General features: G+C 39.9%; 1 protein-coding gene across 1 annotated transcript in view; it reads left to right on the forward strand.

The window, feature by feature from the left end:
- The window catches only part of LRP6 (LDL receptor related protein 6), a 473,927-nt gene that overhangs the window by 249,683 nt on the left and 207,087 nt on the right, over nt 1–17,157 (forward strand). The window contains exons 8-9 of the mRNA XM_053718916.1: nt 6,463–6,679; nt 6,916–7,205. Of these exons, the coding sequence (XP_053574891.1) occupies nt 6,463–6,679; nt 6,916–7,205 (507 nt within the window). The remainder of the gene's footprint in view (nt 1–6,462; nt 6,680–6,915; nt 7,206–17,157) is intronic.

Consider the following 17,157-nt stretch of genomic DNA (forward strand, 5'->3'; position numbering starts at 1 on the left):
TTCAGAAATGCTTGAGCCTTCGCTAGGTTTACTGGGACACGGGAAAGAAAAAATCTCTTTGCAGGAGGCCTTATCTTGAAGCCAATTCTGTACCCTTCTGAAACAATGTTCTGAATCCAGAGATTGTGAACGGAATTGAACCAAATTTCTTTGAAAAAACGTAATCTGCCCCCTACCAGCTGAGCTGGAATGAGGGCCGCACCTTCATGTGGACTTGGGAGCTGGCTTTGGTTTTCTAAAAGGCTTGGATTTATTCCAGACTGGAGATGGTTTCCAAACTGATACCGCTCCTGAGGATGAAGGATCAGGCTTTTGTTCCTTGTTGTGACGAAAGGAACGAAAACGATTATTAGACCTAAATTTACCTTTAGATTTTTTATCCTGTGGTAAAGTTCCTTTCCCTCCAGTAACAGTTGAGATAATAGAATCCAACTGAGAACCAAACAATTTATTACCCTGGAAAGAAAGGGAAAGCAGAGTAGACTTAGAAGACATATCAGCATTCCAAGTTTTAAGCCATAAAGCTCTTCTAGCTAAGATAGCTAGAGACATATACCTGGCATCAACTCTAATGATATCAAAGATGGCATCACAAATAAAATTATTAGCATGTTGTAGAAGAATAATAATGCTATGAGAACTATGATCTGTTGCTTGTTGCGCTAAAGCTTCTAACCAAAAAGTTGAAGCTGCAGCAACATCCGCTAAAGATATAGCAGGTCTAAGAAGATTACCTGAACACAAGTAAGCTTTTCTTAGAAAGGATTCAATTTTCCTATCTAAAGGATCCTTAAAGGAAGTACCATCTGCCGTAGGAATGGTAGTACGCTTAGCAAGAGTAGAGACAGCCCCATCAACCTTAGGGATTTTTTCCCAAAATTCTAATCTGTCAGATGGCACAGGATATAATTGCTTAAAACGTTTAGAAGGAGTAAAAGAATTGCCCAAATTATTCCATTCCCTGGAAATTACTTCAGAAATAGCACCAGGGACAGGAAATACTTCTGGAATAACTACAGGAGATTTAAAAACCTTATCTAAACGTTTAGATTTAGTATCAAGAGGACTAGAATCCTCAATTTCTAATGCAATTAGTACTTCTTTAAGTAAAGAACGAATAAATTCCATTTTAAATAAATATGAAGATTTATCAGCATCAACCTCTGAGACAGAATCCTCTGAATCAGAAGAACAAATATCAGTATCAGAATGATGATGTTCATTTAAAAATTCATCTGAAAAATGAGAAGTTTTAAAAGACTTTTTACGTTTACTAGAAGGAGGAATAACAGACATAGCCTTCTTAATGGATTTAGAAACAAAATCTCTTATGTTATCAGGAACACTCTGAATATTAGATGTTGACGGAACAGCAACAGGTAATGTAACAGTACTAAAGGAAATATTATCTGCATTAGCAAGTTTGTCATGACAAACAGTACAAACAGCTGGAGGAACAGATACCAAAAGTTTACAGCAGATACACTTAGCTTTGGTAGCTCCAGCACCAGGCAGCGATTTTCCAGAAGTATCTTCTGACTCAGCTTCAACGTGGAACATCTTGCAATATGTAAAAGAAAAAAACAACATATAAAGCAAAATTGATCAAATTCCTTAAATGACAGTTTCAGGAATGGGAAAAAATGCCAGTGAATAAGCTTCTAGCAACCAGAAGCACAAAATAATGAGACTTAAATAATGTGGAGACAATAGTGACGCCCATATTTTTTTAGCGCCAAAAAAGACGCCCACATTATTTGGCGCCTAAATGCTTTTGGCGCCAAAAATGACGCCACATCCGGAACGCCGACACTTTTGGCACAAAAGAACGTCAAAAATGACGCAACTTCCGGCAACACGTATGACGCCGGAAACAGGAAAAAAAATTTGCGCCAAAAAAGTCCGCGCCAAGAATGACGCAATAAAATGAAGCATTTTCAGCCCCCGCGAGCCTAACAGCCCACAGGGAAAAGTCAAATTTTTAAGGTAAGAAAAAAATGATTTATTCATATGCATTATCCCAAATATGAAACTGACTGTCTGAAATAAGGAACGTTGAACATCCTGAGTCAAGGCAAATAAATGTTTGAATACATATATTTAGAACTTTATATAAAAGTGCCCAACCATAGCTTAAGAGTGTCAAAGAAAATTAGACTTACTTACCCCAGGACACTCATCTACATGTAGTAGAAAGCCAAACCAGTACTGAAACGAGAATCAGTAGAGGAAATGGTATATATGAGTATATCGTCTATTTTTAAAAGGGAGGTAAGAGATGAATCTCTACAACCGATAACAGAGAACCTATGAAATAGACCCCGTAGAAGGAGATCACTGCATTCAAATAGGCAATACTCTCCTCACATCCCTCTGACATTCACTGCACGCTGAGAGTAAAACCGGGCTCCAACCTGCTGCGGAGCACATATCAACGTAGAATCTAGCACAAACTTACTTCACCACCTCCATAGGAGGCAAAGTTTGTAAAACTGATTTGTGGGTGTGGTGAGGGGTGTATTTATAGGCATTTTGAGGTTTGGGAAACTTTGCCCCTCCTGGTAGGAATGTATATCCCATACGTCACTAGCTCATGGACTCTTTTTAATTACATGAAAGAAATAAAGACTCTGCACATTTTACTAATGGAAGTTAATTGGAAAGTTGTTTATAATTGCCTGCTCTATTTGATCATGAAAGTTTGGCTTGAGTGTCCCTTTACGTTCTGGTTACAAAAAACAAACATGTAAACAAGAAGGTTTAGATAAAAAATGCTCCCTGTTGCGGCAGTGACAGAAGGTACTAAAATAATTTCTTTCCATGAGTCCATGAATCATTCCAATTACTAGTGGGATATTCACTCCTGGCCAGCAGGAGGAGGCAAAGAGCAGCAAATCTTTTAAAGGGACACTAAAACCAAAAATTTATCTTTAATTATTCAGATAGCGCATGCAATTTTAAGCAACTTTCTAGTTTACTTCAAATATCAATTTTTCTTCATTCTCTTACTATCTTTATTTGAAATGCAAGAATGTAAGTGCAGAAGCCGGACCATTTTTGGTTCACAACCTGGGTTGTCCTTGCTGATTGGTGGATGAATGCACTCTCCAGGGTGCTGAACCAAAAAATTGATAATAGGAGTAAATTACAAAGTTGCTTTAAATTGCATGCTTTAGCTGAATCATGAAAGAGAAAAAAATGTAGGTTTAGTATCCCTTTTTAAATGTCACTTCCCTTACCCATAACCTCCAATCATTCTCTTTGCCTCTGTGAAAGGAGGATGTGCGAAGATGGTGTCTGAAGATATTTAATCCTTTTATGGGTACTCTTCCCTGCAAGCAAAGATTTGGGGCTATGCTGTGTCCATGTCAGTCTCTTTATTAAGAGTAATGGTGGCTATTAGCAGTTAGAAAGCGGCAAAGTGATCTTTGCTTTATTTCTAACATTACTGCTACCCCTTTATGGAAAGCCAGGGTTGGTTACTCCGTCCTTTCTTTTTGTACAGGTCCATGGCAGATGTGATGGTATCTGCCACACCTTAGAATCTATTCCATGCCGGACAGCAGGATCCACAGGTAAGTACTTCCCTTCTAGGTTAGAAGGTACCAGCACTCTAAGGGTTAATTCTCTTGTGGATTTCATTGTTGGGACTTCTTTTTTTCTTTATTAAGAAATATGGATGTATAAGAGGCACTGCATTCTGTTGAGGGGATTTATGAGGCTGACATAATTTTAGATATTAATCTTAATTTGCAGCTTTGAGAGATATTCGAGCACTTGAAACTATGGCTCAGTGCTTGGATTGGAATCCCAGCAGTCTGGGTTTGAAGCCAGACGAGAGTAACTTTTTACTCTATTGGGCATTTATTCAGAAAGAGAGAGTTTGTTTTTAGTGTTAAAATGTATTCCTATATTTTTCAACTTCTGTATTACTCGTGCGCCATTTTTTTTTGTTGGTGGCGCAGTTTAGTTTAGTTGTCGTCACTTGACCATTCCTCTGCACTTCCGCTTATCAGATATCTGATTTGTAGCAGAGTTGGTATTGCGGTGTGTTGACATTTTTAGTCCCTTACTAAAATAAAATCTACTGTGCTGCTATCGTAGCGCAGTTACAAGTGGTGTGTGTGCACATTTTCAGCTCCTGTTCGAAGACTATATCTTCAATCCTGCTCTTATTGTCGGAGATCCAGGATAGCTAGTGGGAGAGATCGACTTGTTCACGGGATGGTAAGCCCTCAGCAGAGCTGTGGTATTAGGGTGCTGGCTTTTGTAAGTGTTATTGCATTGTCTTTATTATTCATAATGCGCATCTGCATGTTTTCAAGTTTGATTAGAATATGGGTGTTGCAGAGAGGGAGGTGGGGGGGGGGCAAGAAAGGAAAATTGTGTACTCCTGACTCAAGTTGCATGTACTTAAAACATAATTTGGCTGTATCACCTTAAAGGGACATAAAATTGGTTTTAAAGGGACAGTCTACAATAGAATTTTTATTGTTTTAAAAGATGCATAATCCCTTTATTACCCATTCACCAGTTTTGCATAATCAAGTTATATTAATATGCGTTTTACCTCTGATTACCTTGTATCTAAGAACCTTCTTCCAGCCCCCTGAGCACATGACTGACTGTTTATTATCTATTGACTTGCATTTAGCATTGTGTTGTGCTAAATCTTAAATAACTCCCCGGGCTTTAACACAGTGTTATCTATATGGCCAACATGTACTTTCAGTGAAAAGCAATTTTAAAAGCATGTGATTAGAGGAAGCCCTCAAGGGCTTAGAAATTAGCATATGAGCCTGCCTAGGTTTAGTTTCAACTAAGAATACCAAGAGAACAAAGTAAATTGGAAAGTTGATTAAAAGTTCTATCTGAATAATGAAAGTTTAATTTTGACTAGACTGTCCCTTTAAGTACACAACAGTGCATTTAAATTGCAGTTAAAATCTTTATCCCAATATATGTTGGTTTGCAAATGTTTTTTCTTTTTTGACCTTACTGCCATAGTTTGCTGGCATGTGTGTTTTCCATTAGCTTTGAGACCTATTACTTGTTTGTAGCTAATATTACTATATTAACAATTGGTGTGGGTCATTTTGAAGGCTATTTGTAAGTAAGAATGCCTGGGATACACGTAAGGTTATCGTAAGAATTTAAGCTTGTGCTGTAGTAGGAAAAGTGGACACACTCGATATGCCTTCTTATTCTTGTATGCTATTAAAGTTTGTGTTTTCTTGAATTGAAACAAGTCTTTCTAGTTACAGGGGTTAGAAAGCAATAAGCACAAAGTTTTGTTTTGAATTCTAATTCTTGTATTTAATTTTCTCTTTAAATATAGGCCACCCTTGAGTGCCTCTACACTGCTGTCTAGTCTGCCCATGCCAGTTTTTAGACTGGTAAAAGTGGTGGATGTGGTTAAAGCCACACATTTCCTGTTTTAGGCTTTGGTTTCGTAGTGTTTAGTTTTTGATTGAGAATGTGAAACTCAACACTTGAGTGGTTTCAAGAGAGAAACCACTAGAGATTTAATTGATTGTGTTTCTGAGTTTCTCTTGAAGCTGCATTTTGGAGGCAAAATATGGGGTCTTGCTATAACCTGTATGCTCTCTTGTGGCATTTTGGTGTTGCAGAAAATCACTGGAATGTTTAAATTGCTAAGGAATGGTTTGTGTAAGATAATGTTGGGCATCCCCAATATTACAGTAACATACTTTTAATGATTTACATGGAGTATACATTTTTAAAGAACTTTCCAATTTATTAGCAAATTTGTTTCATTCTCATTGTATTCTTTGTTGAAGAAGCGAGCAGCAGTGCGCTACTGGGAGCTAGTTAAAGACATCGAGTGAGCCAATTACTAGAGGCATATAGGTACAGCCACCTATTGCATTATCAATAAGTGTATAATAAAAAAAAAAAAATTACTGAGTTTTAAAGGAGCATACTTTTTTCCCCCCTTTTGAGCTTTTCTATCATGTAACAGCCATCAACCAATAAGTCATATGTACCCACTGAACTTTTGCACATGCTCAGTAGTGTCTTGTCTCAGTGTGCCTATTAAGACTGCAAAGTCTCTTAAAACTGCTTGCTCTATATGAATTATGAAAGTTTAATTTGACTTTGCAGTGTGCTTTTGTAAAGGGACATTAGACTACTCAATGCTATCCCTGTTGCATTCAATTCTCTAATTGGCTTTGATAGATACGAACTGTAATCAATGCACTTGAAACGAGCATAATTATGGCTAGCCTTGTCAGCTGCAGACTGGAGCCCAGTTTGGCTCCTCCAGATAAGGAAACTGGTGGGTGGAGTTTAGACTTGGCTGATATGTTCTATAGTGTTTACTGTCCCTTTGAAAATCGATCAATGCAAAAATATAATATAACTATTTTAAGGTCTATTTAAGTGAACCTATTCTGTTTTACAGATTTAAAGTGAATTATCTGAAATTACATTTAACAGGTCATGACAACGGAAGGAGCTGGCAGAAGAGTACTAGTGGAAGACAAACTGCCTCATATATTTGGTTTCACGTTGCTTGGTGATTATGTGTACTGGACAGATTGGCAAAGACGTAGCATTGAGAGAGTCCACAAACGCACAGCTGAGCGGGAGGTTATTATAGACCAACTTCCTGATTTGATGGGATTAAAGGCTACCAATATTCATGTCCTTTCAGGTTTGTGTATTAACTAGAGTTATTGTTGGAGGGGGTTTAAAAGCGCAGTGTTTTATTGTAGGATAAAATGATAGCTAATATTCTGTAGCCATTTCTCTTTTCTTAATTTCAGTTTTTATTCTTGTGTTTCCAGCAACAGTCCAATTAGTTTGGTATTGTGCACAAGTAATTAGACATTACAAAGTATCCTAAAATATATTTGTTTTTGTTTTGTTTACTTTTTTTCTTCTTCATAGGGACCAATGCATGTGCTGATAACAATGCAGGCTGCAGTCACCTTTGTCTTTACCGGCCACAGGGGCCACGTTGTGCTTGCCCTATTGGCTTGGAGTTAATCAATGATATGAAGACCTGCATTGTTCCTGAGGCCTTCCTCCTCTTCTCTCGCAGAGCCGATATCCGTCGCATCTCTTTGGAAACCAACAATAACAATGTTGCTATCCCTTTAACTGGAGTGAAGGAGGCATCTGCACTAGATTTTGATGTAACCGATAACAGGATCTACTGGACAGACATTAGTCTAAAGGTGTGTAATGTCAAAGTATAATGATATTTGATGGTGTGAAACCACAAAACTGCCTTCAGATGTATTTGAAGTTTTTTTGGGGGGTATTTTTCTAATATATTACCAAGTAGTCATTACTCAAAGAACACAAAAATGCAATATTTTACACTACCCTGCCCCTTTTCAGGACCTGCAAATAATCATCACATAAATGAGACAGCAAAGCATTTTTTAGTGTTTATTCTCCATTAGCATTTATATTTAATAAACCAAATGGGGGTGTCAGTTTTCTGGCTTTTGTTAACATATGATGCAGTCTTTGTTTCATTTGGGGCAGCTTTTTGTATGTAAGAGAGACTAAGGGGTTAATGGCTTCCCTTATTTTTTTATGGGATGGTACCCCTGACCTTTACGGCTATAAGATATTTATTGCAGTAAGCTAAGAGGATCTCTGTTGGGATTTAGTGTTTTAAACATTCTTGGGAATAATATAAATGGTTACTTTCCGTTTTTTCTTCAGAGGCTTTTCTCCAGAAACGCACGCTTTTACTCTGTTGCGTAGATACTTTTGCTGCCGCTCACGTGACTTCCCGCTCTTCCTTAATGCGGAGCGGTGTCCATTTTCTGTGAGCTTTCTTCAGTTGCAGCTGTGGTCATATCGTCTGGACGATTGGAGAGTCCTAAATTTGTGCAGCTTCTGAAGGTTATGGTAGGGCACCACAGCTAGCTGAGGGGCGCACTGTGCCTAAGAGGGAAGGAGCTATTTCTACTCTGGCCAAAAGAACCACGATTCCTATAGAGGATAGTTGTTCTTTTAAGGATCCTATGGATAAGAAGCTTGATGCTTATTTAAAGAAAATGTATATTCATCAGGGTTTACAATGGCAACCTGCTGCTAGTATTGCTATGGTTGCAAGCACAGCATCTTATTAATGCAATTCCTTATCTGAGCTGATTACTTACTCAGTGGACAGATGTCTAAATCAAACAGAGCGACAAAGGTGGCAATATTATTTGGCCAGCTACCATGTATATACAGGAAGCCAAAAAACAACTTAACAGTAACCCAACAGAAACATTTCTGAAGAAGTACATTTCTTTAATTAGCTCCGCCCTATCTGGAGGCCTTATTGATAAAAAGGAGTTTAAATTCTTAGAAATGACACAAGCTAAAGTTGCTACCCTGTACTTGCTACTCAAGATACACAAAAATCTGTTTAATCCACCAGGTAGACCAATAGTCTCTGGTATTGGTCTTTAACAGAGAAGGCTAGCAAGTATGTGGACGCCATACTAAGATACATTGTTGAGGCTTTACCATCCCATACACAAGACATTATGCACGTGTTAAATACAATTGAGAATATCATACTAACCCCTGACTCTATTTTGGTGACATGCGATGTCGAGTAACTATATACAAGCATCGACAGAGAGTGGGGTTGTAAAGCAGTGTCCCACTACCTACAAAAGAATGAATCTATGTCAGATGAAATTGAAGAATTCATTGTGGACCTTCTAGAATTCATTTTACAACACTATTTTGTTTTTGATGGTAGATTTTATTTACAAACATGCGGAACAGCTATGGGGACATTGTGCGCCCCAACGTACGCGAACATATACCTGTGCTGGTGGGAATAAACTATTGTATTCCATTAATCTAAGGTACAATATACCACACACATTACACACTGGTCCAGGTATATAGAGGATATTTTCTTTATTTGGGATGGTCCAAATGAACTACTCCTAGAATTTGTCACACTGCTTAATACCAACCCGTTCTGTTTATTTCTTACCAATGTTACTGAACAGGCATTATTAAAAAAAAAAAAAAGTACAATGGATTTTTAAAGGGACACTGAACCCAAATTTTTTCATTTGTGATTCAGTTAGAGCATGCAATTTTAAGCAACTTTCTAATTTACTCCTATTATAAAATTGTATTCATTCTCTTGGTATCTTTATTTGAAATGCAAGAATGTAAGTTTAGATGTCGGCCCATTTTTGGTGAACACACTGTGTTCTTGCTGATTGGTGGATTAATTCACCCACCAATAAACAAGTGCTTTCCATGGTCCTGAACCAAACAAATAGCTTAGATGCCTTATTTTTCAAACAAAGAAAGCAAGAGAACTAAGAAATTGATAATGGGAGTAAATTAGAAAGTTGCTTAAATGTGCATGCTCTATCTGAATCATGAAAGAAAAAATTTGGTTTCAGTGTCCCTTTAATCTTAATACTGTGATGCCATATGGCAGGAATGAAAATATTTTTGGGGTATTTCTCCAACATAGGTGTGTCCGGTCCACGGCGTCATCCTTACTTGTGGGGATATTCTCTTCCCCAACAGGAAATGGCAAAGAGCCCAGCAAAGCTGGTCACATGATCCCTCCTAGGCTCCGCCTACCCCAGTCATTCTCTTTGCCGTTGTACAGGCAACATCTCCACGGAGATGGCTTAGAGTTTTTTAGTGTTTAACTGTAGTTTTTATTATTCAATCAAGAGTTTGTTATTTTAAAATAGTGCTGGTATGTACTATTTACTCTGAAACAGAAAAGAGATGAAGATTTCTGTTTGTAAGAGGAAAATGATTTTAGCAACCGTTACTAAAATCCATGGCTGTTCCACACAGGACTGTTGAGAGGAATTAACTTCAGTTGGGGGAACAGTGAGCAGTCTTTTGCTGCTTGAGGTATGACACATTCTAACAAGACGATGTAATGCTGGAAGCTGTCATTTTCCCTATGGGATCCGGTAAGCCATTTTTATTCAGACAGTAAATAAGGGCTTCACAAGGGCTTATTAAGACTGTAGACATTTTCTGGGCTAAATCGATTCATATATTACACATATTTAGCCTTGAGGAATCATTTAATCTGGGTATTTTGGTAAAATAATATCGGCAGGCACTGTTTTAGACACCTTATTCTTTAGGGGCTTTCCCTAATCATAGGCAGAGCCTCATTTTCGCGCCGGTATTGCGCACTTGTTTTTGAGAGGCATGACATGCAGTCGCATGTGTGAGGAGCTCTGATACATAGAAAAGACTTTCTGAAGGCGTCATTTGGTATCGTATTCCCCTTTGGGCTTGGTTGGGTCTCAGCAAAGCAGATACCAGGGACTGTAAAGGGGTTAAAGTTAAAAACGGCTCCGGTTCCGTTATTTTAAGGGTTAAAGCTTCCAAATTTGGTGTGCAATACTTTTAAGGCTTTAAGACACTGTGGTGAAATTTTGGTGAACAATTCCTTCATACTTTTTCGCAATTGCAGTAATAAAGTGTGTTCAGTTTAAAATTTAAAGTGACAGTAACGGTTTTATTTTAAAACGTTTTTTGTACTTTGTTATCAAGTTTATGCCTGTTTAACATGTCTGAACTACCAGATAGACTGTGTTCTGAATGTGGGGAAGCCAGGGTTCCTTCTCATTTAAATAAATGTGATTTATGTGACACTGAAAATGATGCCCAAGATGATTCCTCAAGTGAGGGGAGTAAGCATGGTACTGCATCATTCCCTCCTTCGTCTACACGAGTCTTGCCCACTCAGGAGGCCCCTAGTACATCTAGCGCGCCAATACTCCTTACTATGCAACAATTAACGGCTGTAATGGATAATTCTATCAAAAACATTTTAGCCAAAATGCCCACTTATCAGCGTAAGCGCGACTGCTCTGTTTTAGATACTGAAGAGCATGAGGACGCTGATGATAATGGTTCTGAAATGCCCCTACACCAGTCTGAGGGGGCCAGGGAGGTTTTGTCTGAGGGAGAAATTTCAGATTCAGGGAAAATTTCTCAACAAGCTGAACCCGATGTGATTACATTTAAATTTAAGTTGGAACATCTCCGCGCTCTGCTTAAGGAGGTATTATCCACTCTGGATGATTGTGAGAATTTGATCATCCCAGAGAAACTATGTAAAATGGACAAGTTCCTAGAGGTCCCGGGGCTCCCAGAAGCTTTTCCTATACCCAAGCGGGTGGCGGACATTGTAAATAAAGAATGGGAAAGGCCCGGTATACCTTTCGTCCCTCCCCCCATATTTAAAAAATTGTTTCCTATGGTCGACCCCAGAAAGGACTTATGGCAGACAGTCCCCAAGGTTGAGGGAGCGGTTTCTACTTTAAACAAACGCACCACTATACCCATAGAAGATAGTTGTGCTTTCAAAGATCCTATGGATAAAAAATTAGAAGGTTTGCTTAAAAAGATGTTTGTTCAGCAGGGTTACCTTCTACAACCAATTTCATGCATTGTCCCTGTCACTACAGCCGCGTGTTTCTGGTTCGATGAGCTAGTAAAGGCGATCGATAGTGATTCTCCTCCTTATGAGGAGATTATGGACAGAATCCGTGCTCAAATTGGCTAATTCTTTCACCCTAGACGCCACTTTGCAATTGGCTAGGTTAGCGGCAAAGAATTCTGGGTTTGCTATTGTGGCGCGCAGAGCGCTTTGGTTGAAATCTTGGTCAGCTGATGCGTCTTCCAAGAACAAACTCCTTAACATTCCTTTCAAGGGGAAAACGCTGTTTGGCCCTGACTTGAAAGAGATTATCTCTGATATCACTGGGGGTAAGGGCCACGCCCTTCCTCAGGATAGGTCTTTCAAGGCCAAAAATAAACCTAATTTTCGTCCCTTTCGTAGAAACGGACCAGCCCCAAGTGCTACGTCCTCTAAGCAAGAGGGTAATGCTTCTCAAGCCAAGCCAGCCTGGAGACCAATGCAAGGCTGGAACAAGGGAAAGCAGGCCAAGAAACCTGCCACTGCTACCAAGACAGCATGAAATGTTGGCCCCCGATCCGGGACCGGATCTGGTGGGGGGCAGACTCTCTCTCTTCGCTCAGGCTTGGGCAAGAGATGTTCTGGATCCTTGGGCACTAGAAATAGTCTCCCAAGGTTATCTTCTGGAATTCAAGGGGCTTCCCCCAAGGGGGAGGTTCCACAGGTCTCAATTGTCTTCGGACCACATAAAAAGACAGGCATTCTTACATTGTGTAGAAGACCTGTTAAAAATGGGAGTGATTCATCCTGTTCCATTAGGAGAACAAGGGATGGGGTTCTACTCCAATCTGTTCATAGTTCCCAAAAAAGAGGGAACGTTCAGACCAATCTTAGATCTCAAGATCTTAAACAAGTTTCTCAAGGTTCCATCGTTCAAAATGGAAACCATTCGAACAATTCTTCCTTCCATCCAGGAAGGTCAATTCATGACCACGGTGGATTTAAAGGATGCGTATCTACATATTCCTATCCACAAGGAACATCATCGGTTCCTAAGGTTCGCATTCCTGGACAAGCATTACCAGTTCGTGGCGCTTCCTTTCGGATTAGCCACTGCTCCAAGGATTTTCACAAAGGTACTAGGGTCCCTTCTAGCGGTGCTAAGACCAAGGGGCATTGCAGTAGTACCTTACTTGGACGACATTCTGATTCAAGCGTCGTCCCTTCCTCAAGCAAAGGCTCACACGGACATAGTCCTGGCCTTTCTCAGATCTCACGGATGGAAAGTGAACGTGGAAAAGAGTTCTCTATCTCCGTTGACAAGGGTTCCCTTCTTGGGAACAATAATAGACTCCTTAGAAATGAGGATTTTTCTGACAGAGGCCAGAAAAACAAAACTTCTAAACTCTTGTCGGACACTTCATTCCGTTCCTCTTCCTTCCATAGCGCAGTGCATGGAAGTAATAGGTTTGATGGTAGCGGCAATGGACATAGTTCCTTTTGCGCGCATTCATCTAAGACCATTACAACTGTGCATGCTCAGTCAGTGGAATGGGGACTATACAGACTTGTCTCCGAAGATACAAGTAAATCAGAGGACCAGAGACTCACTCCGTTGGTGGCTGTCCCTGGACAACCTGTCACAAGGGATGACCTTCCGCAGACCAGAGTGGGTCATTGTCACGACCGACGCCAGTCTGATGGGCTGGGGCGCGGTCTGGGGATCCCTGAAAGCTCAGGGTCTTTGGTCTCGGGAAGAATCTCTTCTACCGATAAATATTCTGGAACTGAGAGCGATATTCAATGCTCTCAAGGCTTGGCCTCAGCTAGCGAAGGCCAAGTTCATACGGTTTCAATCAGACAACATGACGACTGTTGCGTACATCAACCATCAGGGGGGAACAAGGAGTTCCCTGGCGATGGAAGAAGTGACCAAAATCATTCAATGGGCGGAGACTCACTCCTGCCACCTGTCTGCAATCCACATCCCAGGAGTGGAAAATTGGGAAGCGGATTTTCTGAGTCGTCAGACATTACATCCGGGGGAGTGGGAACTCCATCCGGAAATCTTTGCCCAAATTACTCAACTGTGGGGCATTCCAGACATGGATCTGATGGCCTCTCGTCAGAACTTCAAGGTTCCTTGCTACGGGTCCAGATCCAGGGATCCCAAGGCGACTCTAGTAGATGCACTAGTAGCACCTTGGACCTTCAAACTAGCTTATGTATTCCCGCCGTTTCCTCTCATCCCCAGGCTGGTAGCCAGGATCCATCAGGAGAGGGCGTCGGTGATCTTGATAGCTCCTGCGTGGCCACGCAGGACTTGGTATGCAGATCTGGTGAATATGTCATCGGCTCCACCATGGAAGCTACCTTTGAGACGAGACCTTCTTGTTCAAGGTCCGTTCGAACATCCGAATCTGGTCTCACTCCAGCTGACTGCTTGGAGATTGAACGCTTGATCTTATCAAAACGAGGGTTCTCAGATTCTGTTATTGATACTCTTGTTCAGGCCAGAAAGCCTGTAACTAGAAAAATTTACCACAAAATATGGAAAAAATATATCTGTTGGTGTGAATCTAAAGGATTCCCTTGGGACAAGGTAAAGATTCCTAAGATTCTATCCTTTCTTCAAGAAGGATTGGAGAAAGGATTATCTGCAAGTTCCTTGAAGGGACAGATTTCTGCCTTGTCTGTGTTACTCCACAAAAAGCTGGCAGCTGTGCCAGATGTTCAAGCCTTTGTTCAGGCTCTGGTTAGAATTAAGCCTGTTTACAAACCTTTGACTCCCCCTTGGAGTCTCAACTTAGTTCTTTCAGTTCTTCAGGGGGTTCCGTTTGAACCCTTACATTCCGTTGATATTAAGTTATTATCTTGGAAAGTTTTGTTTTTGGTTGCAATTTCTTCTGCCAGAAGAGTTTCAGAATTATCTGCTCTGCAGTGTTCTCCTCCTTATCTGGTGTTCCATGCAGATAAGGTGGTTTTACGTACTAAACCTGGTTTTCTTCCAAAAGTTGTTTCTAACAAAAACATTAACCAGGAGATAGTCGTGCCTTCTTTGTGTCCGAAACCAGTTTCGAAGAAGGAACGTTTGTTGCACAATTTGGATGTTGTTCGCGCTCTAAAATTCTATTTAGATGCTACAAAGGATTTTAGACAAACATCTTCCTTGTTTGTTGTTTATTCTGGTAAAAGGAGAGGTCAAAAAGCAACTTCTACCTCTCTCTCTTTTTGGATTAAAAGCATCATCAGATTGGCTTACGAGACTGCCGGACGGCAGCCTCCTGAAAGAATCACAGCTCATTCCACTAGGGCTGTGGCTTCCACATGGGCCTTCAAGAACGAGGCTTCTGTTGATCAGATATGTAGGGCAGCGACTTGGTCTTCACTGCACACTTTTACCAAATTTTACAAGTTTGATACTTTTGCTTCTTCTGAGGCTGTTTTTGGGAGAAAGGTTTTGCAAGCCGTGGTGCCTTCCATTTAGGTGACCTGATTTGCTCCCTCCCTTCATCCGTGTCCTAAAGCTTTGGTATTGGTTCCCACAAGTAAGGATGACGCCGTGGACCGGACACACCTATGTTGGAGAAAACAGAATTTATGTTTACCTGATAAATTACTTTCTCCAACGGTGTGTCCGGTCCACGGCCCGCCCTGGTTTTTTAATCAGGTCTGATAATTTATTTTCTTTAACTACAGTCACCACGGTATCATATGGTTTCTCCTATGCAAATATTCCTCCTTAACGTCGGTCGAATGACTGGGGTAGGCGGAGCCTAGGAGGGATCATGTGACCAGCTTTGCTGGGCTCTTTGCCATTTCCTGTTGGGGAAGAGAATATCCCCACAAGTAAGGATGACGCCGTGGACCGGACACACCGTTGGAGAAAGTAATTTATCAGGTAAACATAAATTCTGTTTTCTATAAAAACTGTGTGAACATAGTCAACCTATTAGTTGACTTATTGTACTTTACCATATATATATTTCCATTACAGTATTATTGATTCATCCATTACACTGACCAAGAATTATATTGAAGGAAGAGAACTTGTGAACTTGATTAACACAATGTAACACAATGTAACACTTCCTATATGATTTCACAAGATACAGTGTGATAATAGTATGTTACTGATACTTTACATCTCTGTAATGTGTTTTACACCACTTTTTTTATTACTGTATGGCTTAACAATCAACTTCCAGTTTTTTTTATCCAATAGTAATATGTGCACCCAGAGTTATTGAAACGATTAATCTTACACAATATGAGGTTATTAATAATGAATTTAGATATTTAACCTTAATGTGAAGTGATATGTTGTGCTGGGATATATTATATGAAAAATTAAGATCATGTAATGGTAACATTCACAGTGTATTTTGTAAATATATCCCGTAGACACCATATTCAGTTTTGATTTCATTCATTTTACTACATTGCCTTGATATGCAAACCTACTTATTATGATGTATATGAGTATACACACAATATGGGATTATTTATAGGCCGGCAATGAATGAATGGCAACTAACTCATTAATAAGTGCACATAAGTTTCATTCATAAACCTGCTCATGACTTTCCTCTTCGTTCCTCCCTTTGTGGTTTTTCAACCAATTTATGTTAACAGTACATACAGGTACTTCCATACAAGAGTAATTACTTTGTAACTATAATATATATTATCATCAGAATGTGTAAGATGTATTACGTTAGAAGATCATGTTATACGATACAACGATCACACACCGCCATCCCACATTAGTCATTGGTAAACATAACCAAGGATTGGAAGATCAGAAGGCATGTACTGTGAACCGCTAATGATTGGTGGAAGGACGTTACCTATAGGGTTTAAAAAGGAGCGGGTAGAGACACTCGTCTTGTCAAACATTACCCAAATTGTCACATTGAGAGAGGCTCAGAAGTGAGAGCCGAAACGCGTTTGTGTACATAACACCTTTCTTTTTGGAGTTTTGCTATTGTTTAGACTTCAATTTAAGTTTTAATCTAGTACGCTGTTCTTAGCTGCTCCTTGCACATGATGCCGACGATTCCTGCTATCGGCTAGGAACACAGGGGAGCAGCTTCCAGCATTCTAGTTTTAATTATTTGGTGGTTTTGTAATTTGGTGTAACTCACAGGGGGTACTTGTTGGCGATTATTTTCCGCCCTCACTCTTTTATTGAATACCAATAAAGGTTATATTGTAATTCTAGGTATATTTAGCTTTTTATGTTTACAGCAACTTTACAATTTCTCTCTTAGCTGGCTTGACCAGCATATTTAAGTTATTACTTATTATTTAGTTGCGTATTAGCAGCTTTAGATTACCATTTGTTAGGAAAGAGTGCTATTTAACCCCTTCTTTATCCTCTTCTCTGTCCCTCCCATTATTAACCATAAGGTTAAGGTTGCCAGAAGTTTAGCTTTTCTCCAGGATGGACTGGAGAAGAGTTTATCTGCTAGTTCCCTGAAGGGACAGATATTGGCCCTTTTGGTTTTACTGCACAAAAGATTGGCCGAGCTTCCGGATGTGCAGTCCTTTGTTAAGGCTCTGGCTAGGATCAGACCTTTTTAGATCTGGGGCTCCGCCCTGGAGCCTAAATCTTGTTGTTCGTGTTTTGCAGCAGGCTCTGTTTGAGCCTATGCATACTGTTGACATTAAATTATTTTGGAAGGTTCTTTTTTTGTTGGCTATTGCATCTGAGTGCAGGGTTTCTGAGATTTCTGTTTTGAAAT

The sequence above is a fragment of the Bombina bombina genome, chromosome 6 (assembly GCF_027579735.1).
Source record: "Bombina bombina isolate aBomBom1 chromosome 6, aBomBom1.pri, whole genome shotgun sequence".
Lineage (NCBI taxonomy): Eukaryota > Metazoa > Chordata > Amphibia > Anura > Bombinatoridae > Bombina > Bombina bombina.